We start from the raw sequence: 15726 nt of genomic DNA, 5'->3' as shown, positions 1-15726 counted from the left end.
TGTCGTTAAAACAGCTCATTTTTTTTGTGCACCCTGAAAATGTAGCCGTGCGACAGCGGGGTTTGTACTCCTTGTTTCCGTTTGCGTATTTTAGCTCATATCGCTAGCCACTGTGCGTGCAGTAAATACCTTCGTTTCTTTCTAAGATAATATGGAACGAGGTTTTTCGCTTCCCGACTTAAGTCCAAGTTTTGATTAGTCTTTTGTGCCTGTGTTTCGTCCTTTAATGAGAGGTGAATAAAGAAGTTCGCCAATAATTTTGCATGTGGCACGAGGAGGCAGTTTCATTGGTGATTTCTCGCTGATAGTATTGTTCTATGACGATATTAATATCAGGAGCCCGTGCTGCCACTCTTAAGCATGCTCACTAACGCTCGTCCAGAGCGTAATCGGGCATTCAACAAACAATCCGCTACAACTATCTTCTTTTTTGTTGTTGTTGTTCTTCTTCTTCAGCCCGTGGACATGAAGATAGTCCCTAAATAGTAATACTAATACTAAATATAATGAAGATAGTCCCTAAATAATAATAATAATAATAATAATAATAATAATAATAATAATAATAATAATAATAATAATAATAAACACGAAACTTAAACACTTTTTTCTTCCTTGTTCTTGTCACATATAGAAACGATATATTTTTGTGCACTCAATTTCTTCGGTGTCGCTTTTTCGAGGTGCGTTTTTGCGAGACACCGATTGTTGCCGATTGCAATACTCGGCGATGTTTCGATGCTTGTTTTAATGAATATAAAGCTGGCGGTGATGTCAAATACGTGTAATCACCCGCATTGCTGGCGAGTGTATACGAATATACTACTGTCTGTTAACATAAATTTTTAAAGCCGTAAACTCGTATCTTGCGTGAATAGGTGCATCATGTGCCCTGAACTCGCTGTCAGATACGGCACTTTCTATGACGGCTATGTGAATAGCATAGCCCCGTGAACTTACGTTGATCAAGGGGCTTATGTTTATCAATGAAAACACAGAAAAAACACTTACCGAGCAGTCACTTTATAAATGCTATTGTAGATTGTGAAGGCGCCATGGAGCAAAGATTTCTACGTGAAAAATAATTATGAACTAAGATAACAAAGTTAGAACTATAACTGGCTCGCACGTTTTTGGTTCTCGTTATTACAACTTAATAGTCTAACTTTTCTCATTCTTCCAAACCTTCTTTCCGTACATGTGTATAATGTTGTATTGAATGGCTGGTTTACAATTTTTTACTAACTTTCGCTTTTATTGCTGTGAGTTATAAAATGTCCTCTCAATAGAACCTTTCGCCAAATTACCCAAGACTCAAGAAGAATGCTTTGGAACGTAGGTAACCACGGTGCACGCGCTCACCTTATCAGTATAAAGACTTCGAAGCAAATTATAAAAAATAAAGCATTGACTAACGCACGAGCAAGAGTCATCTATTTTATAATGTTACAGAAAGACTACTGCTGCAGACGCCAGTACGTGCAGCGCGTGTAACTACACTCCCAAGGGGCTCTTCGGTTCTGGGGTAATTTTCAAAATGGTCCATTCAAAAAATTGTGCCGTCACGTCAAATGTCTCTTTAATGAAATATTTAACAATCGTAAGTTCATTCCTGAAGGTGAAAGCCATCGAGCCAATATCACTATTCAAACTTTTCGTCCCTTTTAATATTTCTCCCCGACTGGGGAACTTTTTCTCCAGCACGCCCACGACGGGGGCATGCCCCGTTATTCGCGGATGTACGGATACTCCCTCCACTCTCAAAGGAACGGAATAGCAGTGCAATGGGTCGACACCCCCGGGCAAAGCCATGTCCAGCCGTCCCGGCTCCGTCCTTCGCTCGAATCAATCGGACGACGAGGCAGTACTGGCCCAGCGCAGCAGAAGCCAGGTGGGTGACGCCGGCCCCAGCGTCACCCTGGCGCGTCCCGTTCGCGTCTCCCCGAGAGGAGGGGGAGGCAGTCGGCGGCCCGTGGGACGCTCCTCCAGCGTCCGGCGTCCCAGGACACGTCGCCTCTAAATTGCGGCTCGCCCCAAGGTGGCCGGCTGAGCGACGGCGGCGGCGAGGAGGCCGAACAAGACGCGGGAGGAAATGGCCCTTCGTGAACCCTTCATCATCGCCGGCAACGACCCCGGGACCGCCCCTTCCCTCGCGGCTGCCCTCCTCCCCAATCAGACTTTTCAATTCCCACTCACCGCCCATTTGGCCGGCCATCAAGGGAACAAGAAGCGGAATCGCACGCGGGTCTCTCTCCCCCCTCGTCCAGGGCTTCACGACGCTGCGGCAGCAGTCATGTTCGAGCGCGCCTCCATTATTAGGACTCGCGCAGGAACATCTGGCCCGGACGAAATCGGCGGGGCGTTCTCTCCTCCGCCTGCGTCGTGTCGCTTTCTTGCTCGGCTAATTAAGGTCAGGAGAAGCGGGGCCCGACTTGGCGCATCGGATTTTCTGCGCACCTGTTGAAATGCACGTAATGCCGTGTCACTCGGCGCGACGCTGCCGCCGCTGCGGGGCGCCCGCAGGATCAACCGGGCACTGTAGACTCCTCCGAGAGCCCGCACGCTTCGCAGCCGCCGTGGGTGCCTGACTCGTTGGCGCCCGGCTTTACGGCCATCGTGATTAGTGGCAATTAGGAGTGCGCCAAAGGGGCCCTGACAGACGCGCCTTCGCTCCTTCTTGAGGGCCGACGCCGGGCCGCCACGGCTCGGTGAAGGGACGGCTCCGGTGACGGCCGCGCTGGCGCTTTCGCACACCGGCATCCTGTCCATTGTTCGGCTGCGTGTCGGCTTGTCAGCGGCTGCGCTCGTTGACACGTATATACATAGCTTTCTTGGTTTTGTTTGAACAGGCACTGGGGGCGACAGGCTGTTATTCCGCCGCCATCCTGCCAGCGTTCGCGGCTGCACAATGAGACCGAGGCTACTGTAGCAACTTTATTTCGGACAGCTCGTTTGAACAAGTGTCTCTCGCCCGCTTCCTCTTTTTGTTCGGGCTAAAGTGCGACCTAAGGGGGCGTTCGACGAGGGCCCATAACGAAGTCGTCAGCATGGGGCATCAGTTTGAACCCGCGTAAATGATTCCTCAAACATGACGAGAAAACGCGACCAACTGGGTGGCGCGTTTTCTAAGCTCGTACCAGCAAACAAAGGATGATACCTGACTTCCAGAGTTGTACCTCGGGCGCCGCCCCTTCCCACCGGCACCCACAAAACAGCAGACTGGTATACGTGGGGCAGACCCGGCCAGTCCGCCACCCCGCCCAGCGGGCTCACCCAAGCGAGTCGCTCGCTCCTTGCCGAGCCCCGGCCCGGACAGCGGCTGCGTGGCCCACCTTACGTGCCCGACCCCGGGCATCGACAAAACAGCGAGCGACGCCCGAGCCCACGGCACGCGCGGGTTGCGCGAAATGGGAAACGGCCGGAAGCGTATTAAATAAAAGCGACGTCTGCGGAACCACGTCCCGGCGACACCCCTGCGGCGGGGCGCGCAGCGTGATGTACCAGCTACCGTGGGAGCGGCCATTTATCTCGGCGGCGGCCGCTGCTTCCACGACGCTGTCCCGCAGGGGGGGACACGGTGCGGGTTCTGCAAAGCGCAGCCGCAGTTGGGGATAATAAAGCGAGACCCTAAACGGCCTCGTTGCGTTGCCCGTTGCTGCTGAAAAATGACCGGAGGGTGGACGGCCAACGACGGCGACGTGATTGGCGGACGCCGGCTGGTCCGAGGGACGGCCCCTGCCGTTAATCGGCGGTCCTTCAACACTGCGCCACCGGGAAAACAGGGCAGCGGCAAATGGCTGCCGGTCCGGGAGGGCTGCCCATCTGGAACCGCTCGTGCCCGCAGCGTCGGGCTCGTTTAGGTTCCCCTCCCTCGTATTAGAGTCCACCAGGCCCGCATCGCTGGGGGCTCTGTCGCTCGAGGGGCCCCTGGGGCGCCGCACGACTGCATAAAACATGAGCCCGCCGGGAACCTCCTGCCTAGAAACGTCGCGTTGCGCCCCCTTCATCCGACGTTCTGCGCATGCGGTCCTTCGGGACTGCTCGAGAATGACCGGACGACGTGCCGTTTAAGGGGAACGAAAGATAAAGTCTCTTTGCCTTTTATACTGCTACGAAAGCAGAAGCAGCTTGGAAGAAAAAGCATTGGCAAGAATTGGCAAACCAATGATATTTTGATCGTGATGAATACTCGAATGCATTCCGAATCACCTCTAGTTCTGACGAATGGTGCTCGAGCTCGTAAGGTAATCAAGTGACCACTTCCCAGTCCCGGCTTCACTGCATCGTTCCTACCATGACCAAATATGTGGCAGAGTTAACGAGCGGTTTCATGTGACGCTGCCTGTCTATCAGGCCCCAACATCTTGTGGAAGACATGCTTCTAGAAGGATGCATGTTTGGAGTCAGTTTAACCGCGCAAGTATGCCATTCGCATTTATCTTCCTCGTATGAACTCTACTATAGATACGTACATATTTTGTTTTATATTTTCTGTATGCGACCGCATAAGCATTGACAGTTTTTCCCGAGTCCCAACTGCTTCGCACAAACACAGCCGAAACAAACCGGTAGATTTCGGGTTTATGATGGATCACGAGTTTTTAACCCCGGAAAGAGTGGGGAAAAAAAAAGAAAAAAGAAAGAGCCAAGTTCGTAAAATTGGCAACACTGGGAACAAAGGATATAGGAGAGCGGGCCGCAGTGGCAAGCATGGGGGGAAGAGAGCTTACAGGGGGCTGGCCACCCGTGGTCAAGCGAGCGCTGTCTGCCCCTCGTTTTCGAACGACGCACAATTAGGGGCAACAACTTCACGGGGAGCCCCACCTCCCCGTTCCCCGCGTTCGCACGCACGCACAACTTCCGAACACGCGGTTACAGGAGAAAACCGTACGAATCCTCCCATAGGCTGCACGCCATTTGCGCCTTAGGAGGCCACTACCATTCGTATCCGGCAATCGCTTCGGGGCCGACGCTCGGCCCAGGTGGCCCCACTTCCTGGGTTATTTCGTGGAAGAACTCAAACGCATTGGGACTGACCGAACCCAGCGGTTCGGTGCAACGAGTGCGTGATGATTGCGGTCCGCGGGTTACCTGACCAGCTCGATGACCGTGTACGTCACTGGTGCCTATCGGTTCGCTACCGTATTCAGGACAACTGGGAAGGCTCACGGATTCACCTTTTCTTCACCTTCGTTGCTTCTGGTCTTTTTTTCTCCGCTTCCTACGTATGCCTAGTTTGGCACCTCAAAGGAGTGGAGTTGCCTTGTTATCGATATCAACATGCGATGTAATTTGACAACCGTTAATCTCTTCGTTAAGATAATAGGTTATAGAGTGAGTATATGTCACACGATTAAGATGGAAGCTTGGGCGAGTTGGTGATAAGAGTTCATATCAGCAGCAATACTGCTTTACAAACGAGGACAAAAGGTGGGAACGCAAAGGGCAAACACAGCGCTGATTTAGTCCTTCTATGTGTCCTCTCCCTTTGTCCTAGTTTGTAACGCGCTGTTGCTGCTAATATGAACGTCACAGAGGGGACTAGCTTGAGGCAGGCACGTAGCCAGAGGAAGTGCTGTGTTTGGGTGGTTGCATTCTTGTTTCGTATCCATCTGCTCAGTCAAAACTAGAGCCCGTGGTCAGGAAGCAAAATATCCGACAGCACACCTTACAAGGGCAAAGCGCAAGACAACCAGTCTTTTCGGGGCTTAGGCCATGCCTTGAGTCGCTCAAGAAGACAGGCCTGTGTCTTTAGAAAGGCAAACAATGTGCGAAAACGTTCGCTGAAACGTGAAACGGAGACTGCGTCTTTGCGACTGGTAAACTTGGATAAATTCGTTGCTCCTGCCTCCTTTCAACAAGCTCATTAGACACTGTGTCCGGATTCATATTCTTATTACTATTTCCGCTCATGAGCACGGACAATGGGTGAACGGCCTCCGCTTCTGAAGTTTTCCTTTACTTACAAGCATCGAGCTTTCTTCTTTTTTCTCTCTCTCTCTCTCTTTTGTATAGCACGTGTGAAAAATTATGCTAAAGATATTGCGTGTATGTCTCGTTTAAAGCCTTTTTCAATGTACGAAATAAAAAATACGCCTCTTAGGGCCGGCCATGTGTTCACCAACGCCATTGTTTGCGCGCGATACGCACACACGGCAGCCTAATTTGATTCGGGGTCTTTCACCCCGGCGCTAACTTTATAGTTGACGTTGATTGGCGTCATGACTACGCGTATACAATTATGGGATAGGCGAAATGAAGGTGACAGTGCTTCACACGAAACGGGAACGAAAGCGAGAGAGAAAGAGAGAGAGGAGGGAGTAAATGGCGCGTCATTACTCGAAGCAGCATCCTTCTTCAACGAACCTCGAAGAAAAGGGGAGAACTACAATGCGAATAAACGGCCTTTCTCTAACTACTGCCGAATCTTACACACGCGGACACACAGCGAGTTGGATAACAAGGAGTGCTCATCAAGAGTCCCGAGATCTTCCTAATGAGGGACGACTCAATACCTTATCCGAAGTCGGACGGGTGCGCAAAGCTGGCGGAGATAAGTGCAATCCTCGGCTCTGGACGGGAAAAAAAACAGCTCCGCTCTCGCGGCTCCAAGTCGCTACGCCGAGTAATTCCAGCCAACCAGGCACGGCGAGAAAAGGAAGTGGACATTATTTTGGCTCGCATTATGTGCTCGAGCACGAGACGGTAATTACGGTGCCACGTGAGACACCGACGTTTTTGAGAAAGCGAGGGGCAGGTAAAGCGACAAAAAGACTGTTTTACATGATATAAAACGGAACAAAGTGAGGTGCTCGAAGGAAGGAGCCGAGATTATTTTAATTGTACTGGCATTATTCCGGTCCGGGCTACTTATGCTTACGTGTCTATGAACCTTCACCGTAAAGACGTTCGCTTGTTCCTTTCTTTTTTTTTTTATGTGTGGTTTGGCGTGCCACAGAAATCTCGGAGCTCCTAATTAATGAACAAATGAGCAATTATCGTTCTCGTTTAGAACTTGCGTAATAACGCGCAACAGTTGGATTAATCTGAAAAACCCCGGATAGCGAGCTCTCTACAACTAGAGTCGAGATACTGACGGCAGAGTAAAAAAAAAAAAAAAAAGGAATCTGTTGATTCCAGAGAAAGACTAGAAACTTTTCTGACGTAAAGGCCGCACAAGGTTCAGCGTTTGTAACCGAATGTTCACTTGAGATTTATCTCTATTTCCAGAAGAAACCACAGACGCTGCGTCTACGTGCTTAACGCACGTAGACGGTGCAATATCACTGGAAGTAACTGCCAGTGATTTCCTCTTAAATAGTAAAAATTAACAATTGTAGAATTCTTCCCGCGGGAAATGGTTGTTTACCTTTTATACTGGTGCATGTGTAGGTAGTACTGTCCTCGCCGTGTCACTCCAGGCAACTTGTAACGAGCTGTATAGCACATTATTATTTTTTATTAACTAATAGACACTAATATTTACAATATTGCTACTCAAGTTCCCAGTGTAGAATTGGCGAATTGTTACTGACTACTGTTGATTTCATACTCTGAATGCTGGAAATTCTGAGCATACTCTTTACCATCGAGCATATGGTTTTCGTCGATGGCAATCAACGTACGTGCGTGTGCAACAAATTTGGAACGACGCTGTCATCTGAAGAAACAGGTTTCACGACGAAGATCTGCAAACTAAAATGTTTGACGTTTTGTGTATTTGAGGGATTCGATGCCTCATTTAAGGTTGAAGCTGTATCATGCTGGATCGAAATTTCTTGCTCTTTCAGCACCAGATTAAAATATGCTCCATCCCCAATATCCTATAGCGCATTCACCCTGCACATTTTTTTTGTTTCTTTACTTTCGAACTATAGCTATCATCAACCTGCTATGATATTGTATAGTTGCTGCACGATCTATTTAACTAATACTAAACTGCGGAGCATTCTTTTGCGATGTTATGTTCAGTGGTGGAAATCCAACGACTTAAAGTGATAAAAAGTAATATCTTGAGATGATTGGCAATGCAATTTAATAATAATCACTTAAACGCTCCAGCGCATTGACGTGGGAGCGTTTTAACTTACTGCTACATACTTATTGAAAAAAAAAGACTGCGATTAATCACAAAGCCACTCCCCCCAACCAAAAAAAACAAAACAAAAAGCTTTGCTTTCGAAATTAAAATTTTAACACTCTTCTGTATCCAGTAGATCATTAAAAATAGATCTAACAAGCAAAAGCAAAATTTTCACCATCTCCGGCTTATACTCTAACGTGAATTGTAGATTAAGAAGAGGTCTCAAAGAATCAGTATTTAACCAAGACTTCACACACGTCATCCTGTTTATTTACCCCAAAATTCGGCGATTTGTGGAATGCATTTTCTCTCTTTATATAAACAGCTTCATGACCGAGGGATACATACAATACAATATATAAACGGAGGGAGCTTAAGGCACTCATGAGTGACCACAATATATTATTAGTGATAAAAAAAAACACGACAGTTGTTACGCAAGAAAAAATCGCCAGACAAATAAAGTTTATAGAATGATAAATAATAGACTTTAGGACCCATCTGTTTCCCAAAAACAAGTCGGAAATATTTGAGCAATGGGCTGTGCACTCTCTCTGCCTTCACTCATCCACTGTAATTCATTCAACATTTCTTATTTTTACTACTTAAGACAGAAACCGGAATGTAGCATTATACCTTGCGAAAACTTGTATACGGTCCAGTTTATACGAACATCGAAACATGTAAAGTGAACGCCCTTGCTCTCTACAGAACCATTACGTAATTCAACGCTACAAGGAACCTCCTGTCAATTCCGGCATCGAATATCGCTCCAGATCCACAGGCACACAAAAAAGTAACCAAGAGTAAAATGAATTCACACGTCCTCTCCAGAGCGACTCACTCGACAACGATAGAGATCACAAGCCCCCTACGTCAAAGCGCCGAATTTGTCACAGTGCCGGAAGGTGACCATATCCGCTTCGCCTGGTCGCCTTCCCCACGTCAGATGATGAACCCGCGCCGAGTTCATAGAAGTGTCGTTAGGGCAACAAAACAGCACGGATTCCCCTTCCCCCGGGCACAAATTGCCGCGTGCAACGCTGGATGTTACTTTCAAAGGCGCTATTCACCGAGAGCCGATTCGAGAGTATAGGTTAGCGCCTCTCTGTCCGGTATTTCACCGCGTCTCCAAAGCAGCCACTGGCCCCCATCGTCTAAAGTCAGACGATACATCACTGAGGAAAGTTGCCGAGGACCAGCACAATGCGAAAATGGGAAGGGGGGCCCTTCAATAGAAGGCACGGAGTGGGGTACCTGGGGCTGTGAAGACTGGAGCGGCTGGAGCCTCCCGGTTTCGTCGGAAAAGGGCCGCGCGTGAGCTGAACAAGGGCCCCGCTAATCGTGGCCTGATGCGGCGTCTCTTGGCGACCTTCTTGACCAGAACAGGGCGTGTTCGCGGCTGTCCCTTGTGCGCTAGTGCTCCATAAATCAGGCGGTTCTCTAAAAGTGGAACCGCCGCCTGTGCGGGTTCAGCAGCAGGCAGTGCGCGGGCGACGGTGGGGCCCTTGTCCGCGGTCTGTGTGGCACACCGTTGCTCGTGTCCTTTCGCTCACAGAGAGTACGCCCCCGACCCTCTTCGCGCTCAATTAACATGTCGCCTGCCAAGTTGAGGTTCTAAAGGGGATCCGATGCTGCGACTTCTGTCCTCCTTCGTCCCCCTCTTCTTTTTTTTTTCCTTGGGAAATCGGTGGCGCGGTTCAAGTAGATCTTGAAACTTCTCGGGCTGGCTTTCGGACTAGCTATAGTACTGACCTAAACATCGACTGAGTCGCTCGGACGTACAAACCAAAACAATACAGAGAGGAAAGAATATATTTTTAAAACGATGAGTACATCGTTTTAAAAGGAAAAGCGTGCGGTGTGAAGTTCTGGCATGGTATACCAAAAAGAGCCTCCGGGGCTCTACTCTTTGACCGATCGGTCAACTTCGTACTTGCCTGACTAGGAATTTTTATTCCTTTTAGTTATTGGATGACAGTCAAGGAAAGATGAAGCATGAGCGAGTGCTTATTAATGAAACGTAGCTCATTTAGGTTTAATTAATTGGTCTACTGATGATGTTATTCGAGCGCACAATTAATGACCAATGCTTTGTTTGCGGAATCTCAGTTTCTTAACGCCTACCCCAAAAGGTCATTCATTATTGGGTATGCCGTAAAAACGAACTACACAAACAAAAACGATGGAAACTACGTGCAACAAGAGTAGAGATAAGATTTTTCAACAGTGCGCGAGCTTCAGACAGATCCTACCGGGGTCGTTAGTGTTCAGATACCTCATTAGCCGACTGCGAACAACCGGCATGGCTGTTAACAAAGAGTGAATCATTTGGAAGCTCACCTGGCTCCTTTTTTTTACATTGTGTGCAGATGCCGCCCGGGAGAACGGCGGATCGTTCAACGGCCGGCAGCCCGTGAAGAAAAAGCGGAAGTCGCGAACGGCGTTCACCAACCACCAGATCTTCGAGCTGGAGAAAAGGTTCCTCTACCAGAAATACCTGTCGCCCGCAGACCGGGACGAAATCGCGCAGTCTCTGGGACTCACCAATGCCCAGGTGATCACCTGGTTCCAGAACCGTCGCGCCAAGCTCAAACGGGACATGGAAGAGCTCAAGAAAGACATGGATGCTGCCAAGATCCACACCATACACAAGACCCTTTTGGACAACATACAAGATCTCAGCAGTTTCAAGAAGGACATCCACAAGACTGCGAGTGGACCGTGAGCTCAGGCCGCGATCCGTTCGGAAAGTCCAAAAAGGTTCTCACAAGAACTGTCGATTCCTTCTATGGTTTCCATGTGCAGAGACAGCCTTTCTACGGGTAACTCGTCGGACAGTGCGTTGGCGACGCTGCAGTCGCCTCTGCGTTCAAGTCGCCACCTGCGTTCATCTTGCCTCCTTTGTGGCAACGCCGCTCAGTGTCTCTTGGCGAGCACAGCCACTCACAAAGCAAAGCACCGCGCGGAACCGCGTACGGTGTCATGCTTTGGAGGTTCCTCTCACTGGGCTGCTCTTTGTTTCGTCCCACGCCAATTCCAAACAGGGATTCATCACTCTTGCCGAGTCCTCATGGCACAATTAACGACCAAATTTTGAGCTGCAATTTCATGCTTATGCCTTTAGTGTCCACAGAAATTGGTACCACTCAAAGCGTCTATATGGCCGCGAGACGGATTTGGTCATTCAAGTTTGCTCGCTTAAAGTAAGATTACAATCACTTTTTTTAATGAATATAACCGTGCTTTCCTTCTAAGCTATTTTCTTGCAGCACATTATCTCTAACAGCCAACCCTTTGTGCGAATTTGTGCCGCTGTTTTTACCGCGTATGTTGTTCAGGACCAAGCCGAGTGATAACTACTTAATTGTGAGTTTGTCCAAAGGCAGCGTGAGAAGGCTTACGAAGGTCGCAGCTCCAGTTGTTCTGTGCTTTAGATTTCTTTTGGTGCCTTTGGTACTGTTAAGACATTTTTGTGCTGCTGTGAAAACTCATTCTTTCTTCGCATTCGGTCTTTTTTTCTTTAGCTCTCTATCTCCGTTTCTCTAAGCACGTCTCTTGACGTTGGCATTATGAAAGTGTGCTAGAACGTAGGTGTCGTAATGTCATGGCCTGTATCGCACTTTGGCTCTTCAGATAGCTCTTTTGGGCTTATGAAGCAAAGAGGAGTGAAAAAAAGCAAAGCATTATTTCTTAATTTTCAAACGCAGCATAGTTGTGATTCAATCCAACGCGTTTGTGTTGTGCCCCTGACACTATGTGTTACGATAGAAACAAACGAGTACTTAATGAACAAAGCGAACTAACGCCTCTGCCAAAAAGAAAGCAGAGTGGTTTTATCTACTTAATTGTTTGAACCTATAATTAATCATAAAATCACACCATGTTCCAGCGCCTTTATTCGCGTTTTATGTCGCGTTATTCTATTGATTTTCTTGAGTCATCCCTACAATCGCCACACAAACGTCACATAGAATATTCAAAATTAGGTACGTTTTTTCACAAGTAGATTAATTTTGCAACCCCTTTCATGCGAGTGGCGATGCAGCGGTGAACGAAGTCTATGATCTCAAAGGCAAAACTAAAGTTCAAGTGAAGATGTGTATTTTGTTTTGTTAGTTCGCAAGCACCCAATGTCATTCACATACAAGCGAGTTCGTTTTTTAATCGGCGATAGAATCCCTTTTTACTTCGAGATGCGAAATAACATCAGAAAAGCTGTGTTTTCGTTTTGAGCGGTAAGACAATGTCAATGAAAGAGATGTTTGCTGTTGTAACAAGAGCAGCCCATATCTGTGCATATTCACAACCGTTTATTGTTCTCTAAGGTTTATTTATTTTCCCCATTGACGCGCGACTCTGTCATAAGGCAATTGTGAGCAATTCTGCCCGGTCACAGCTATCACGGCTATTTTCAATTATTGAAAACCATGATATTGTATATACATCTGATTCATGGATTCCTATGCGGTTCTATGACGCTTGTAAATATACAAGCTTCAATGAAAGCGCACCTGGAGAAGAAATCACAAGCATTTGCGGTGCTAGAAAATCCACGTGCGCTAGCCTCGCAACTTAATATGCGAAAACCAAAAGAATGTATTTTTTATCTGTCCTATTCGAGTCTAGATGCATCCAAGCAACTCGTTTTGTGACAATATTGGATGTCCTCATATTCACGGAAACTTGCTCCTGGAGCCGTAACTCTACAATGCGATTCTAAACAGTGTAGCAGTTGGTCATCAAATACCTCGAAAGAATAGAAGTACTTTTATCGTCCTGTTTTAAAACACACAGGGACGCAAGCACAAACAAGTGATAACTTCTTTATTCGATTATTCAATGTATATTCGCTCCGGGAGATCAGTACTTAGATTTTTTTGGTATATAAAGCACCCCTTCATTTTCCTACCAAGATATGCGATAATAATTTTAACACGATAAACTATTTAATAAAGCTAGGCTGTTATATCATCAGTGTTAACCACCTTGAGGCTGTCTGGAAAAAAACGAAGATTCCGGGGTTATGGATTATATGGTTGTTACGTGTCGGGATTTGCATAGAAGTGTACTCATTATGTTGCCAGAAAGTACTGTCCTACTGGCGTTTCTAAAAGGCTTGACGACAACAAAAGTGTCACACTATTTCAGATGAAAATAATTTAAATTTATTTCCAAGTAACGTAGGATTCTATGCGAAGTGGGTTTAACATTAGCTACGCTCAACAAATTGCGTAAGTTTCTAAGTGTATAGTAGATTCAAGAATGTCACGACCTTTATAGAAGTTGCACATATGACAGAAAGGCAATCGTGTTTCATTACGACAAAGCATTCAAATTTACACAGATCACCTTTCAATGCACGCTACATCGATAAACGTTTATGAATGCTACAATAGCTAAAATCCGAATAGCTTTTTTATTGTTTAAAGCAAAAGCTTATGAACGACGTGAGGGAACGACATCCATCTTGCAGCATCGAATGTGAATTTACACATCTAAACACAGTCTCTTTATGTATTCGTAAGTCGTGCACCATGTCTTTTGTAATAATTTAAGAGAGTAAACGCCTTTGCGTGAAATTTTAAATAACTGCACTGGAGGAGAACAGACAAACGTATACACATACAAAAAAACACCTTTACCCGCTGTAATTTCAATGACTAATTTGTATTCAAAGAAAACGTTTCCAGCCTTTTCATCCCACTGAACCTTATAGCCGCCAATAAAAAAAAAATACTACAGCGCCTCTGAGAAGCCCAGCAGCAACAAAACGAAAGATCTTTATCTGAAAAGGGGCGGGTAAAATAAAAATTGGCCATTCAGCAAACGTGTCAACGATTGCCCATGGTCTGACGCACGCGCTCCTTTACGTGATGGCGATAAACCCAGCCTATAGGATTGAATTCAGAGATCTGTTATTACGCTCCTTGGATGGTTGCGCCATTGACATAGAAAAACAACCAGTCAGACATCTTGCGAACAGTAACTTGAGTTCAGGTTGCTTGCTACGTAGTTCTCTTGGAAATTCTGTTTGTTGTGATTTATATATTACTGGAGAATCAAAGTATGAACTACTGTCAGCTCCAAAATAAAGGTTCTGCTACGCCTGCGTGTTAGTCAGAAGGAGAGCCGAAAAAGAAATAATTAATTCAAAGATCCCAGCTAACTTGCGTTAAAAGTGTCGATATCTTATGTACTCGTACCTTCTTAGTCTACACCTTAATTAAAATCTCTTTGCTTCGTAAAGACTGCACATTTTGCTGCTGTGCAGAAGTAGGTTTTGTTTAGCAGAAAAAGAAAGACGTAGTGAAAAATTCAGTCGGTCAAATATTAAAATCATATATTTAAGATATCAAATAAATGAATTTATGTGTTGCCTGCGACTTTTCATCTAGAGTTACATGCTTATATTTTTGTTGCCCAGCTTGGCAATGTTCCTAACTTGAACGGGACACAAACTTTAGGACACGCGGTCTTAACTGTATCACTCGAAAATTGGCGTTCAGAGCAAATTGCACAATGCAGAAAAATTCAGGGCTGCAAAAGGTTTGTGGAAATCAATAATAACACAAAAAGGGCATATCCTCGCTCCAAATTATCTACCATACGTTTTTCTTTTCTTATTTGATTCACCAGGAGCTCACCATTCGGTGGATGTATAGGGCTATATGAACTGGATCAGAAACGCATACACTTACGTGAACCTCAAAGGACATGTAACCTGGTTTGTGCACACAGGGATCACGATCCCCCAGATATTAGCAACGGGTGTGCGAGACGAGGCCTTCTGAGCATGATACTTACCAGAGAGGCTGCCGAATTCAGACAACGCTTGAACTGAGCGGAATAGAAATCGTTTAATCAATGCATCCCGGTATATGTTCGAGCGGCCGCCACGGTGCAAATGCCTCTAGGATTTGGGAGGCGGCGACATAGTGTGTAAATAGTGAGCAGCCTCAGTTTTGTGCAGGATTATGTGTTTTACTCGAGATCATTGTTTTGTGCGTCGTGTCTCGGTGCGTGTGAAGTGACCCAGCTCCTGCGCGCGAAGCTTCAGCGGGAGAAATGCGTTCCGATGTGTGTGAACTGGGTTGCTGTTACGTTTGTTTTGTGGCGTTATTGATTTTCCTCTTCTTTTTTTCTTTTTTTTTTTGCGTTGTTGCAATTTGACCCGAATAGACAATTCCGGACGGGATCGGGAATGCTATATCGACGTGGGGAGACGAAGAAAATGACTGGTTTCGTTTTCAAGTAGCTTTATTTGTTTGTTTTTTCTTCCAGTAGTTTACATTGGGTGCACATGCAAAAAACAGAAAAAAAAACAGAAACGACCAAGAGGCTGCTGTGCAGTCAAAATGGACTTCAAGTGTTGAACTAAATGCAAAGTTTCCTTCGTCACCGTTATCATACGACCGTATTATTTTCCCAACTCAGCGAAAACATAAGTTAATATCTCTATTTTGTAGATACATGATGAAACACGCAGTTCTGACAAATGTTTGTTTGTATTATGTACAGGTGGTGTTACCAAAGAGACCGAACAGCTGGTCCAAACCTTGAAATCACACATGGCGGGCTCTTCACCTGCTAGGAGATACTGAGATACTCATAGCTTTGATTCAGTGTCATACTCGTTACCC

The 15726-nt window shown here is 46.4% G+C and overlaps 1 protein-coding gene across 1 annotated transcript in view; it reads left to right on the top strand.

The window, feature by feature from the left end:
* The window catches only part of LOC8036845 (transcription factor LBX2), a 76442-nt gene extending 62620 nt beyond the window's left edge, over positions 1 to 13822 (top strand). Inside the window, exon 2 of the mRNA XM_029971150.2 lies at positions 10456 to 13822. Coding sequence (XP_029827010.1) covers positions 10456 to 10811 — 356 coding nt within the window. The 3' untranslated portion in view covers positions 10812 to 13822. The remainder of the gene's footprint in view (positions 1 to 10455) is intronic.
* The last annotated feature ends 1904 nt before the right edge of the window (positions 13823 to 15726 follow it).

This window comes from Ixodes scapularis, unplaced genomic scaffold (assembly GCF_016920785.2).
Source record: "Ixodes scapularis isolate PalLabHiFi unplaced genomic scaffold, ASM1692078v2 PGA_scaffold9__187_contigs__length_104089568, whole genome shotgun sequence".
NCBI lineage: Eukaryota > Metazoa > Arthropoda > Arachnida > Ixodida > Ixodidae > Ixodes > Ixodes scapularis.
Note: the sequence above shows the minus strand (reverse complement) of the source record. Positions and strands in the feature narration are given on the sequence as shown.